The sequence below is a fragment of the Salmo salar genome, chromosome ssa06, assembly GCF_905237065.1.
Source record: "Salmo salar chromosome ssa06, Ssal_v3.1, whole genome shotgun sequence".
Classification (NCBI taxonomy): domain Eukaryota; kingdom Metazoa; phylum Chordata; class Actinopteri; order Salmoniformes; family Salmonidae; genus Salmo; species Salmo salar.
Window position 1 is genome coordinate 25,354,516 of NC_059447.1, and position 15,485 is coordinate 25,370,000.

The 15,485-nt window shown below is 45.8% G+C and overlaps 1 protein-coding gene across 2 annotated transcripts in view; it reads right to left on the minus strand.

The window, feature by feature from the left end:
• Nucleotides 1–514: 514 nt before the first annotated feature.
• Nucleotides 515–15,485, minus strand: part of LOC106606807 (protein phosphatase 1 regulatory subunit 29) — a 131,076-nt gene continuing 116,105 nt past the window's right edge. For both annotated transcript variants that reach the window (XM_014203171.2, XM_045720032.1), the window contains 3 exons: nt 7,738–8,470; nt 7,554–7,655; nt 515–7,400 (listed from right to left, as the gene is read on the minus strand). In XM_014203171.2, the coding sequence (XP_014058646.1) occupies nt 5,013–7,400; nt 7,554–7,655; nt 7,738–8,097 (2,850 nt within the window). In that variant the 5' untranslated portion in view covers nt 8,098–8,470 and the 3' untranslated portion in view covers nt 515–5,012. The remainder of the gene's footprint in view (nt 7,401–7,553; nt 7,656–7,737; nt 8,471–15,485) is intronic.

Genomic DNA, 15,485 nt, shown 5'->3' on the forward strand with positions numbered 1-15,485 from the left:
ATAGAATACAGTCTTCCATGTTCTATATCCAGCATCCAGCCTCTCCTCTGGTGTTCCCAACCTCTACACACCAATACGGCCCCAAACACAGCTCTGTTCTGCTAAATATCTCATAAGCCTAAACAAAGGCCACTTAACACAACAGCTCGTCTAAACCGCAACCATTACACCGCTTGCTGGGAGTTAGCAGGGAAACCATGTATTATTTAAACACAGACAACAGAAGTTATTTTACAACGGAAAACTTTGGCCATTCCTGACAACCTAGTGGAGGGAGATTAGTATATCTGGCTTATGTCTCAAATGGCGACCTATTCACTATATTGTGCATCTTATTAACAATGCAGTGCACTAGTTTTGACCCAAGACCCTCCTTGGTATGTCCAGTGCAGAGATGAAAGAATTTGATCAAAATAGCTATAGCTTTGAAATGACAGATTGGGAGGCATAGGTTACATGAGAGTAAAACCATTACAAGAGCTCTTGTAAAAAAAACGTAGTGCAAGCAAGCCGAGAGAAGTGCCCCCACTGGGTTATTTTTTATTATTACAAAATACAAATATAATTGCCACTGTATTTGGCTAAAGGACAATTTTACAAATGGGCAAATGTTGCTATGACGTGACAGAAGCACTCTGGGAATGTTGTGGAAACGATTGGGATGATCGAGGCAGGTCCTTGAGCAGGAGAGTACTTGAATGAGCTTCAGTCTTACTCCTCCTAGTGATTTATACATCCTATTTAGATTGATTAGTTATTCTATGGCAAATTGAGTCAAACAGTTGACAATTTAGAATAGAAAACAAACCAATGGCAAATTGAGTCAAACAGTTGACAATTTAGAATAGAAAACAAACCAATGGCAAATTGAGTCACAAAAACATCTGAAACGTATGAAACTGTAGTATGAAACAACCAAACCAAACATCTTTTTTTGTCACATTGTACTTCGAACACACTCAAAATGGTGGCAGTTGTAATGGTTGTGTGTATGGGCACTGGTTTGTACAGATGAAAATCCTTTCACAGCTTTGTCAACCATCTGAGTCTTTTTGAAGGGGTAGGACACTTTCTCATACGTGTCATTGTCTGTAAACTTACATTAGGAGTTCAGGGATTTGGAGCCAAAATTACAAAAAAGTCACCTTTCAGAGCGTGTGTTTTTAAAAGTTCTCGCCAGGTTCCTTGAGAATCCCTCTGTGTGTGAATGGTGAAGGGCAGAGTCAGTCACAGTTAGCCTCCGGTAGCATAGCACTTCCTCTGTAGAGTTTTCAGGTGTAGTGTCTCTGAGAGAGGAGATCAGTGGGTATCGTACCTTTAAATCCCCATAATTGTTTGTTTGTTGTAGCAGTTTCCTTCAGGAAGACTAGAGAGTCTGGAAAGAGTTCTGTAAATCCAGTGAGATTTCCTCTCTCCTCTTTCACTGAGAGAGCTGGCATTGTGACTCTTTCCTTCCATGACCTTGTCGGTTCCAATGGAAAACCAAAATGGCGGCACTATGGATCTGTATGGAATATGACCTTTGACCTCGGATCAGTCTCGCAGGATAAACCAATCATAACCCAACACTACTTCAACCAGAGAGAGCTGAGGGAACTGAAAAAAAACACCCCCTGTAACATCCAGGTAACATTTATATAACATTTACTCATTTTAACCACTCTCACCCACAGACTGGTTTGTATTCAACATGCATAATTTCATCACAAACAAGCGCAGGTGAAACAAGATGACATATTTGGAAAAAAAAGAAAAAGGGAGAGAAAGTGGAAAAGGAGGGAGTGAAAAAAATCTTGTGTAGGAGGAGAGCTAATACAATCCAACTCTCAGAGGAAGGTCATTTCCAGCTTTTCTCCTTGAATAAAGGGGGACAGGTGTTATTCTGCTGAAGCCCATGCAGAGATGTCGTGTTCAATCGCTACACACCGCTGAAGCCACATTCCCATTAGGCCCAGGCGCTTAGGGGTGTGTGTGTGTGTGTGTGTGTGTGTGTGTGTGTGTGTGTGTGTGTGTGTGTGTGTGTGTGTGTGTGTGTGTGTGTGTGTGTGTGTGTGTGTGTGTGTGTGTGTGTGTGTGTGTGTGCAGCGTGGAACAGTGAACACTCATACAAGAGGACATAGAGAGTAAATAAGTGAGAGAAAGAGAGAGAGAGAGAGAGGGTGAAATTCACTTTCGGAACATTTTCTACTTATGAAAAGCATCTCCTTGGCTACCACCTTACATCACACTACAACACTGTTGCTATTGATAGAAATGTACCCTATTGACCCCTATTTTAAATAAAAATCCATCACCTTTGGAGAGTTAATTCAATGCACTAAAATGCTGTATGTAAGTCATAGTAAACCATATTGGTCCATCTAACCTGGGAGACTTCAGCACAGGATATCCCGTTTCCCATTTCTCTAGACAGGTGACTCTACAACCTATCAGTGTGTCCTTGACAGTGTAGGGGAAGCTACTCTGAAAATATAGTTTACCAAGCTACCAATTAGTTCACACTGGAAGAAGTTAAGCTACATTAAAGCTACCCTTATGAAAGAGTTTATAGTTTACTGAACTAAAGTTACTTTTAAAAAGTAGTTCACTGCATCCAAACTACTTCATGAAAAATGATATGTACATTTGAAATGTCATAGAATACAAATAGCAAGAACAGATCGCTCTGTAGTTAGATGTTAACAGAATGTGTCATTTATCCTATTAAACACAAAAACTATCTCTCAAGTGAGAATTAGGCAGGTCTGAAGCCAGATAGTTTACTTCACCCATATTTTATTTTATTTTTGCAAAGAAAGTAGTGTGTAGTTCCAGTAGCTAGCCAGACCTCTACATGGCAGAAAACTAATGAACTAGTGAAAACACTACTAAGATTGTAATTTAACTCAGCTACCATCAAGTTACTGCAAAATGTAGTTACATTACTATTTGGACTACATGTAGTTCACTACTCCCCAACACTGGTCCTTGATACGCAGCCAGCTGTTACAATGACAGACTGCCTCCTATAGGATTAATACATACAGGTCACTCTACTGAAAAGGTTAACGGCTGGATCATGCATTAAAGTGGATTAGAAGCATGTACCCTCTCTATCTCTCGCCCTCTGTGTGTGTGTGTGTGTGTGTAGGTGGATATGAGCTGTTCTATCCTTGTTTATGCATTTCTCCACAGTTGCCTGTCAATATTCCAATCCCACAGACTCCTAATCAACTCTCGAGCCAGCCAGGCAGGCAGCTCTAATTCTACTAGCTTAAACACTCTACACACAACCCACCGCTGCATATTGACCGACCATATACACATACACATACACACAACCTCCCCATGACACAGTCTTGCTTAATTGCTAATTAGTGTGTCTAATCAAAGTGGACGTGCATGGTGTTAATATCCAGAAAGAGGTGTTGGTGTTAATTAAAGGTGTACCTTCTTACTCCGCCCCTCCTTCAGTTGTGATGAAATAAGAGGGGTATTATTATCTTGAGCTAGAACTGCTGTACAGTGGAACTGTGTGGGTAAACCTGTGTGAAGTGGGTCACCAGTTAAAGACCACGATCCATTTTAGATCACATTATTAAACGTGGCGTGGACGTTTTAAGCCACATTCATCTAGACAAAAGGATTGCCAGCAGCACACAAAGTGCTCACATCAAATGATGCACATTGTCTGTATTTTAGCTCTGTTGACCCACATTAATCTGCTGACATGAATATGCACAATACGCAGAATGTATCTCTCTCCCCTCTCTTTTTTTACTCTCTTTTTTTATCTCTGTGTTTTACGGTCTCTCCATCTCTCTCTTTATCTGTCTACAGAACCAGTAAGTCACAGCAACCCCTACCCAACATACCAATAACAACAATACAGCTGTTCACAATCTGATTCCCATTCACAGGGTCCAGGTTAAATGTCTGATCATAGATCAACATGTAGGGCCAAATACCTGCTACTCCTCCTGTAGCTCCTAGCGGTATGTCTCTGCTCCAGGGGCGGGGCTACTGTTTTACACTGCTGTGTCAATTCCCTATCTTCACAGGAGGTTACGTCTGGCCTGTATCACAGTACATTACCCTGCCTGGCTGGTTGGCTAGTCCTGTGCTGTGGCTGACTGAAGACCCAAAGCCTGTGTCACAAAGGGCAGCCTATTCCCCATAGGCCCTGGTCAAAAGTACTGCACTGTTTAGGGAATAGGATGGCATTTGAGACACAACAAAAGCCTGCATCCTCACACCGTAAAGCCTCCTTGAGTGTTTTCAGTTTTTCCTTTTTATTCCTCTCCGCTTGCTGTGTGACTGTGTGACTGTGACAGCCACTATTGAAATGCAAATGTTTGTGCACCATCCAATAGCATGGATGATCTCAGGGATAGGAGGGAGCTCTTGACTGCTCTGTTCACAACTACCATATTTTCCCCCTTTGTATTGGTCTCTATCTCTCTCTCTCTCTCTCTCTCTCTCTCTCTCTCTCTCTCTGTCTCTCTCTCTCTCTCTCTCTCTTTCTCTCGCCCTCTCTGGATATATTATCTCACTGTGTTTCTGTCTCACCAACACAGACACACACATTATCTCTGCGCCCTACATGCGCCCAAAAACATGTGTAGGAGTTTAGACTGAGTCATACACACACACACACACACACACAAACACTGACACACACACATACAGTACACTCGATGACACACGCATACACAAACAGACGTTACTTCATCTGATTTCCCGTCTCTACACACAGATGAAAGCGTGGCACAGAGAATGACACTCCAACAGGTGAATTCCACATGAAGTGTTCACTGAATACTGATTGGATGGTTGGCCAGGGCTCCCTGTCTCTAATTATAACTGTTAAGACGATGAGCAAGTTCCAGAAGTAGTCCTACAGTCCACAATGACCCTACTGTACTATCATCTCTCTCAGCTCTAGTCCTGCTGATGATAACATGTTTTGACAGAGACCCATTACTCAAAACTCAATTTTCCACAATGTCTCACTCTCACTTCCTGTCTTCCTTTCACAGCTTCTGCTGGGCTGACACGCCCTTCCAGTAGTCAAGGATGTCGTGGAGGTCCTCCCCTTTGGCAAACTGCACCTTCTTCCTTAAGGCGTTCCCGGCCGTGACGTAGCATGACTCATCCCTCTGGCCCTTCCTGTAGGGCCGGAACCTCTCCCAGATCCTCAGAGAGCTCTCCGAGGAATACTCAGGGCTGGAGGAGTACCCGGAGTAGTTTTGGTGGCGGGAGGGCGAGAGCTGGGAGTAGGAGGCGGCGTCACGGCGGGAGCGGGTCAGGGGCTTGAGGAAGGAGGCCCTCTGGTGCGGCGAGCCCTGGTGGGAGCCCTCGTAGTACAGAGCCGGGACGGAGTGGCGGTGCTCTGAGCAGTGGTAGTCCTCCTGCTGTTCCTGTCCCTGCCCCTGCTGCTGCTGCTGGTGGTGCTGGTGATGCTGGTTGGTAATACCATCAACACCACCACCACCTCCACTACCACACCCACCACCCCCACCTCCTCCCCCGCCGCTCCCCACCAGAGGCAGCCGCTCCAGGGGCTCTCCACACCCCGCCGGGCTGCCTCTCTCTCCTGGGTACTGCTGGCAGGGGTCCGGGCTGCGGGGCTCGTGGATGTCCAGGCTGTAGACCCGGCCTCCTCCTCCGGTCCCTCGTTCCCGGTCACGTCCCATAGAGTTGCAGGATGAGGTGCTGCACTGCTTCTTCACGGCACTGATCACCACCGCAGCGTCAGCGCTCATCTGCCTCACGACGGGGCGCACAGCGGATGCAGGGGGAGGCGGCCGGTAGGGCGGCGACACAAACCCCCCGCCGCTGATCCCCGGACGCTCCGAGAGAGGGACGGAGAAGGGGAGCGGCGGTGGAGGGGGGATCTTGGTGGTAGGGGAGGGCAGGCCCGGGCAGGTCTCAGTGATGCCGGGGGAAAGGGGGATGAGGCCACGGGTCAAGGAGGAGGTGCAGGTGGGTGGAGGGGAGGTGGGGTAGGAGGTGGTGGTGGGGGCAGAAGAGGCAGTGGAGGAGGCGGCCATGACAGAGTCCAGCTTCAGGGCGTCGATGCAGTTATTGATGATCTGGTTGACCTTATCCACCTCCATGGCGATGGTGGAGATCTCTGAGGCCGAGCCTCGCTCGTTGTCGTCCGAATCCTCTCCCACGTCCGTCCCGTCCTCTTCTCTTAGATCCTCATCCCTCATTCCTCCCTGTCCTCCTCCCATCCCTCCATCTCTCATCACCCCCTCCATCCTCACATCCATGTAGTTGCCTTTGCTGGTCAGCATGGCCTCAGAGAAGGCGGTAGGCATCTTATCCTGAGGGATGGAGGAGAGTCTGGAGGAAGAGGTGTTGGCGGAGTGAAGCATGCCTGAGGAGGAGGCAGACATTGGTAGCTTGCCCCCGTGCGTGTGGTGCTGGTACTGGTGGTGGCCCTGACCCTGCTCCTGGAGCTTCTGCACTGCAGACGGGTCGTTCCCCACGGCCGCCGCCACCTCCGGGCCATACCTCATTTCTAGAATCGTCTTCTTCACACAGATGGACTTTTGCTTCTCCTCATGCCTCCTCCTCTTCCTCAGACAATAGTAGACGAGGCCCAGGATGCAGAGCATCCCGAAGAGACAGCCCACGATGGTCATTATGTAGTGGGTGGTGGTGGAAGGTGTTGGTGGCATGTCGTCGGGGTTCTGGGCTCGGGTGGAGAACTGGAGACAGGTGTGGTTGTACCGCTGGGAGGTCCGGATGGAGGCCACGCAGAAGGTATAGTTGGTGTGTGGCTTGAGCTTGTTCAGTGTGATCATCTCCTTCTTGAGCTTCAGGTTCATGACGTCAGAGACAAAGGTGTTATTGTACTGCACCAGGATGTACATCTTGCTGTAAGGTCTGGGGATCTGGACCATGATAGAGGCCGTGAACAGGGACACGTGGTGGAGCTTGATGCTGGGGCTGAAGCTGTGCTCCGTGGAGGAAGACGAGATGGTGGGTTGGTGGTACGGACCCACGCGGTCAAACATGTCCGGGCCCATTCCGGAGGAATCTGAGTCTGGCGGAAGAGACGTCATCCCGGGGATGAAGACCCCGTCCCGGCAGACAGAGGACAGAATGGTCCGAGCGTTGTGCCCGGCGTGGCCGGACGCGATGGGACTCAGGAGTGGGTAGCCAAACATCTCCCTGGGGGTCTCGCACTGGAGCCGGTCGTAGGTGTGTGTGACGTTATTGAAGGCCTCCAGCCAGGTGAGGAAGTTGTACAAGTCACAGCCACAATGGAAGGGGTTCCCAGCCAGCTCACACACCATGAGGCGGTTCAAAATGGTAAAGGTGGAGGGGTCGAGGCGGGCCAGCTTATTGGACGACAGGTCAATGCTGTTGAGACTGACGCACTCATCCAATGCATTGTTGCCAATGACCTTGATGAGAACATACAGAGACAGAAAGCAATATATTTAAAAAAATCTGAACCATGTTGTACATACAGAATAATATCAATTTATCTTTAGCAAATAGTAGCATTGAAATATTTAAAAACTACAGAACTAAACAAAAATTGACCAATATCACACCTCAATGAGGTTGTGCTGGAGGAAGAGGCACTGCAGCCGGCCCAGGCCCCTCATCATGGCTTCTGTCAGGTTGGTCAGTTTGTTGTAGCCCAGCTGGAGGACCTAGGAGAGAACCAGAAAGGATTACGTCAAGATTAAATCGATCAACCAATCAATTAACCCACCCACCCACCACCCAGTGTACCTGTAGGTTGGCCTGTTGAGTGAAGGCCCCGTCCTCGATGTAGGAGATCTCGTTCTTGGTAAGGTTGAGGTCCGTGAGGTTGGTGAAGCGGTACATGGAGGTGTAGGGGATCATTTTGAGCTTGTTCTCGTTGAGCCTCAGGTCGTGGACCGTGTTATTGATGTGCTGGGGGATGGTCTCATATGGAGGCTGGTTCTGACTGCAGATGGCTAGCCACACGTAGCCCTTGTCCCCCTCGATCAGCCAGCAGTCACCCCAGACCAGGCCCGGAAGGTGGAGGAAGAGGAGGAGAGAGGGAAGGATGAGGAGGGTGGGGGTAGATGGAGAGGAGGAGGAGTGAGTGTGAAGCCTGCTGAGCATGATGATGGAGGGAAGAGGAGAAGGACGAATGAAGAGGGAGGTTTTGTTAAGATGGAGGAAACGTGGGATTGAAATAAGGGAAAGCGAGGTTGAGTTTAAAGGAGAAAGAGCGTTGGGGATGGACTGGGGTAGCTAGGTTGTCCTCAGAAAGGGGAGAATGGGTTTAGCTTGGGTGTAGAAAAAGAGGGAGGGGCCTCACACAGTCAGTCACAGCTGTATGGTTGTCATGGTGATTAGCAGAATCCCCATGTCTTTTCACTTCCTGTTGGACTGCCGTGGGGAGTGAAACAGCTATTCCTCATAATCTCTCCGACAGGAAGTCTTGGTGATTGATCTGATAGGAAGTAGCAGGATCCGCTGGAGAGACGTGAGTCTGTGGAAGAGAAGAGAGGAATACCGTGAGACAACAATAGAGTGGCATATGACAATAATAACATGGAATGTACATGGACTGTACCAAACAGCATAGAACACAAAACACTAGTGTTGCATACAGATGGAGAGTCTTAATTTGATCAGCCTGTTTCAGGATAACTTTCCTGGAAATGTTAAACGTGTAATGTATTTGAGGTTTAAAAAGGCTTCTGAAGTTCGTAATTTTCACTTTGAAATTTTAGACCTGATTTTCCCCTAAATGTATCAACCCCTACAAAAATGTCCATTAATTTAATCCACATAATAATTCACATTTCCTGTTGATGCAGGATTAGCAAACTGGCTCAAATTAAGATCCTACAGCTGTATAAAAAAAACTAATCACATGGGACAGCTATAAAACCAGGTGCAATTTTAGAAAACTCTGATTTAAAGTGGCACTATGATTAAGGAGACTATTCTAGAAAAGCACACGTCCTCATTCCTCAAAAAGCAATACAACATACAGTTTATAGATGAAAAAACACGAAACATGCACTGTTTAACACACATCGGCATGACCCCTTTCTCTCTGACAGCCACTCTCTGCAAACAGAACAGATGCTTATTCATGACCATCATGTGCGACCAGAAAACAGCACTCGGAAATAAAGTGCCCTGCATAAAACCTCAACACAGAAACCTAGCCCATGAATACATGATGTTCATTTACAACATGCAACATTCTGGCCTCGGCGCTGATATCTGTGCATCTTAAATCTTGTGCATGTGACACTCAAGGTTTATTGCTCCGTTGTGGATTCATTCTGGATTACATCCTAATCCTGGCAAGCGACACTTCATATAGTCTCTCCACCATAAGCCCCAGGAATCTTCTCTAGGAAGATCACTTATGGAATCTATTCTAGGTAACACGTTCTCTTGTATAGCTAATGTATGTCATGGTGGCCCATGATTTGATGGGGAAAATATATACGTATATGTATTACAGTGGAGGCTGGTGAGGGGAGGATGGCTCATAATAAAGGCTGGAATGGAGCCAATGGACTGGTATCAACCACATGGAAACCACGTGTTGGATGTGTTTGATACCAGTCCATTGAATCCATTCCAGCCATTATTATGAGCTGTCCTCCCCTCACCAGCCTCCACTGGTGTATTAGGGTTGGGAATAGCCAGGGACCTCACGATACAATATTATCACGATACTTAGGTGACAATACGATATATATTGCGTGTCTCACGTTTCTCACGATGCATTGCGATTCAGTGCTGTGATTTTATTACGATTCCATGGTCTAAACATATTGCTCACCATATATCAGCTGCAGAGGGACAAGAAAGAGGCATGTGGAAAACGAGTTTTGATTAGTCATGGAAATAAAAGTGCTGAAAACAAATTGTCTATTTAAAAGAAGATGGAGAACATCTTCTTGGTGCAGGTACAGTCAACTAGCGCAAAAATAACATTGCGATATTGTCAAAACGATACGCTATATCGTCAAAAATAATATTTCCGATATGTAACTGTATCGATTTTTTTCCTCCATCGCTAGTATGTAGTGTATGTGATTGAAAGGATCATTCAAATATGTGTTGAGTGTCTAAATGACATGCAAATGGCACACCAAGTTAAAATGCCCTCCTCCCTTCATTTAAAATAAGACAGGGAAGGAGTGATGGAAAGAATAAAGGACGGTAGGATGGAAAGAAAATAGGAAGTAAGGGAGGAAGGAAGGAAGAAATGAAGGAAGCAAGGCTGCAAGAAAGGTGAGAATGTAGGGAGAAAGGGCGAGAGCAATGATAGAAAGAAACTGAGCTCAGGATGAAGAGACAACCTTCCTCTCCACAGGGTGCCATCCACTCAGACAAAGTTTCTGTCCCTGACTTTCATTTGTCCTCATCATGTTAAACTATTCACGCTGTGAGAAAGCTCCTAGTCCCACCACTCCTGTGTCTGTACTTCCTGGGTCCCTAGGTAGGAGAGCCCCCTGCAGGAGGCCATCCATCTCACCCTGACACCCATCTGTCTTATCCCTGTCAGTCTCTGTAGAGGAGGTAGGAGTGTCATACACGCCACGCTACATTAATCACCTCAACTTCCGAGACTTCTCAATCTTTCCCTGTTGACTCACTTGTCACATTAGACACATATACGTAAACATACTTATACACACACACTGGTTTGCATGCATGCAGGTACACACACACACACAGACAGGTACACATACACACACAGACAGACACACACACAGACACACACACACACACCACCGTACGGACTATACCTTTGACAGTCAGTTCCTCTTTCTATAGACTCTCCAGTCACATCATACAATCCTTCACCATCGGCTCCCTATTCAATCTGCATTACATTTACATTACATTACATTTAAGTCATTTAGCAGACGCTCTTATCCAGAGCGACTTACAAATTGGTGCATTCACCTTATGATATCCAGTGGAACAACCACTTTACAATAGTGCATCTAAATCTTTTAAGGGGGGGGGGTTAGAAAGATTACTTTATCCTATCCTAGGTATTCCTTAAAGAGGTGGGGTTTCAGGTGTCTCCGGAAGGTGGTGATTGACTCCGCTGTCCTGGCGTCGTGAGGGAGCTTGTTCCACCATTGGGGTGCCAGAGCAGCGAACAGTTTTGACTGGGCTGAGCGGGAACTGTGCTTCCTCAGAGGTAGGGGGGCCAGCAGGCCAGAGGTGGATGAACGCAGTGCCCTTGTTTGGGTGTAGGGCCTGATCAGAGCCTGAAGGTATGGAGGTGCCGTTCCCTTCACAGCTCCGTAGGCAATCACCATGGTCTTGTAGCGGATGCGAGCTTCAACTGGAAGCCAGTGGAGAGAGCGGAGGAGCGGGGTGACGTGAGAGAACTTGGGAAGGTTGAACACCAGACGGGCTGCGGCGTTCTGCATGTCATTTGAAAGCTAGATACATAGTTATACAAGCCAGGATGAACAGTAGTTTGTGAGTTGTGAGGGACAATGTCTTCCTCTCGCTACAGCTGACAGTCAGAAAGCTCTCTCTCTCTCCATGGAACCAGAGAATTACGGAACAGTCCTAGTTCCACTGTTCTCATTCCTCTATTCCGATGATTCTGATGGAGAATTGGAACTCATTCCAGTTTATTCTAGTCAGTATTCCCCAATGGTGAGAGCCAAGTATCTGGTCCAATTTCCCACTGATTACTGCTGAAAATGGGAATACCCAAAGCACTTAGGATCCAATACATCATCAACACCTCATACTGATTAGAGTTGTGGGCTGTTGCCACTGGAACATTCCCTTTAGGGGATGTCTCTATGAAAATATGCTAGTGTAGTCAAAGGTTGTAGCCTATTTAGCATGTACTATGTGTATCAAGCCCTCCTCTGACCTCCTTTCTCATTCTAACGCTCCCTCCCTCCTTCTCTTCATCTATTCTCTGTCTATCTGTCAGGGTGTTCTCTCTCTCTCTCTCTCTCTCTCTCTCTCTCTCTCTCTCTCTCTCTCTGTCTCTCTCTCTCTCTCTCTGAATTGATTTGAATTAAGGGCTTTATTGGCATGGGAAACATATGTTTACATTGCCAAAGCAAGTGAAATAGATAAACAAAAGTGAAATAAACAATACAAATTTACAGTAAACATTGCACTCACAAAACTTCCAAAGGAATAGAGACATTTCAAATGTCTAATGATGTGCAAATAGTAAAAGTACAAAAGGGAAAATAAATAAACATAAATATGGGTTGTATTTACAATGGTGTTTGTTCTTCACTGGTTGACCTTTTCTTGTGGCAACAGGTCACAAGTCTTGCTGCTGTGCTGACACACTGTGGTATTGCACCCAGTAGATATGGGAGTTTATCAAAACTGGGTTTGTTTTCAAATTCTTTGTGGATCTGTGTAATCTGAGGGAAATATGTATCTCTAATATGGTCATACATTTGGCAGGAGGTTAGGAAGTGCAGCTCAGTTTCCACCTCATTTTGTGGGCAGTGTGCACATAGCCTGTTTTCTCTTGAGAGCCAGGTCTGCCTACGACGACCTTTCTCAATAGCAAGGCTATGCTCACTGAGTCTGTGCATAGTCAAAGTTTTCCTTAAGTTTGGGTCAGTCACAGTGGTCAGGTATTCTGCCACTGTGTACTCTCTATTTAGGGCCAAATAGCATTCTAGCTTGCTCTGTTTTTTGTTAATTCTTTCCAATGTGTCAAGTAATTATCTTTTTGTTTTCTCATGATTTGGTTGGGTCTAAATGTGTTGCTCTCTCTCTCTCTCTCTCTCTCTCTCTCTCTCTCTCTCTCTCTCTCTCTCTCTCTCTCTCTCTCTCTCTCTCTCATATGTCTGGGTTCCACACGAGATCTGATCCCATTTAGTGCTCCATATAGGGAACACAAGAGGAGGGGTGAGAGGAAAAGTAGTGAATGGGGGTGGGGGTATATAATTAGTACTAGGTAGGTAATGGAGATGGGGAGACCTGTATCAATGATAGGGGGAGAAAGTGCATGTTCCTGGTTGCAAAACAGATGTACAATGCATTTGCCACAATGGCTGTGATACAACAGATATGTTTGGTAAGTTTGTCTGTACAAAATGCTTTACATAACCATTGTGTGGTGTACCAGCTACAGGTAACTGCCAAAATAAAGTAAACACTTGAGTAAATGAGGGATACAAATTGTATTGAAAGCAGGTGCTTCCACACAGGTGTGGTTCCTGAGTTAATTAAGCTATTAACATCCCATCATGCTTAGGGTCATGTATTCTGGGCAGGCCATTATTTTGGCTACCATGGCTATGCCCCCACAGGATGACAATGTCCCCATCAACAGGGCATGAGTGGTCACTGAATGGTTTGATGAGCATGAAAACAATGTAAACCATATGCCATGACTGTCTCAGTCACCAGATCTCAACCCAATTGAAAACTTATTTGAGATTCTGAAGTGGAGCCTGATACAGCATTTTCCACCACCATCAACAAAACAACAAATTATGGAATTTCTCATGGAAGAATGGTGTTGCATGCCTCCAATAGAGTTCCAGACACTTGTAGACTCTATGCCAAGGTGCATTGAAGCTGTTCTGGCTCATGGTGGCCCAACACCCTATTAATACGCTTCACGTTGGTGTTTCCTTTATTTTGGCAGTTACCTGTACGTGTGGGTCACATCGCAAATAAGTTTGAGGTAACAGGTAGGTCACAGGTGGGTGGCTGGCTGTCTTGGCTGGCCCACTTCTACTTCTGAACATCACTAAAATAGACGCTGCAAGAATAGCCAAGAAACCTCCTTTTTATCTCGTGTGTTTATCTAGGTTTGCTACTTAGACAGGAGTCACAAAGTCATGAAGTTACTCATGTTTGAGATCGCAAGTACATTCCACATTCTGCACAGTTGGCATCTTTCCTTACCATTGTATTCTCTGCGTTCTACTCACATCTCTCATAGACACACATCAAATATCCAGCCACGTAAAGAAAACACACTCAACTGATTATCAGTCGAAGTCCCCCTGTATAATTCATGATTTATATCTGGGTTATTCAACAACACCCATCCCATTGGTTCTCCCTCGGTTGTCATGGAGACCCGGATGTGATTGACAGCTCCAATTAGTAGTTATGAAAACAGAGGGGGACAGAGAGGGAATAAGTGTCAGATCCCTATCTCACTGGGTTCATTAGCTGCCATCATGATGAAGTGTTGTTCCTCTCCCTGAATGGTAATCAGAAGTGAGACTATCACTGTCAGGCCCCATGTACTGTACGACTAATGGGGACAGAAGGTTATTCTCACCATGTCATCTGGATTAGACAAACTCTCTGTCATCGTTATTGACAGGGATCCAGACTATTTGTCATGCAGTTCAGTACCCTTGAATGAGTAGAGACACACCTTCTCATTCAAGGGTTTTCCTTTATTCTACATTGTAGAATAATAGTGAGGACATCAACACTTTGAAATAACACATATGGAATCATGTAGTAACCAAAAAGTGTTAAACAAATCAAAATGTATTTTATATTAGAGATTCTTCAAAGTAGCCACCCTTTGCATTGATGACAGCTTTGCACACTATTGGCATTCTCTCAACCAGCTTCACCTGGAATGATTTTCCAACAGTCTTGAAGGAGTTCCCACATGTGCTGATCACTTGTTGGCTGCTTTTCCTTCACTCTGCGGTCCAACTCATCCCAAACCATTTCAATTGGGTTGAGGTCGGGTGATTGTGGAGGCCAGGTCATCTGACACAGCCCTCTATCACTCTCCTTCTTGGTCAAATAGTCCTTACACAGCCTGGAAGTGTGTTAGGTCATTGCCCTGTTGAAAAACAAATGATAGTCCCACTAAAAGCAAACCAGATGGGATGGCGTATCACTGCAGAATGCTGTGGTAGCCATGCTGGTTAAGTGTGCCTTGAATTCTAAATAAATCACTGACAGTGTCACCAGCAAAGCACCCCCACACCATCACACCTCCTCCTCCATGCTTCACCGTGGGAACCACACATGCGGAGATCATCCGTTCACAAAGACACGTGGTTCTAACCAAAAATCTCACATTTGGATGCATCAGACCAAAGGACAGATTTCCACTGGTTTAATGTCAGGAGGTAGGTAGCCTAGTGGTTAGAGTGTTGGGCCAGTAACTGAAAGGTTGCTGGATTGAATCCTCGAGCTGACAAGGTAAAAATCTGTCATTCTGAACAAGGCAGTTAACCCACTGTTCCCCTGGTAGGCCATCATTGTAAATAAGAATATGTTGGTAACTGACTTGCTTAGTAAAAATAAATATACAAAAATTGTGTCCATTGCTCATGTTTCTTGGCCCAAGCAAGTCTCTTCTTCTTATTGATATCCTTTAGTACTGGTTTCTTTGCAGCAATTCGACCATGAAGGCCTGATTCACACAGTCTCCTCTGAACAGTTGATGTTGAGATGTGTCTGTTACTTGAACTCTGTGAAGCATTGATTTGGGATGCAATTTATGAGGCTGAACTTATCCTCTGCAGCAGAGG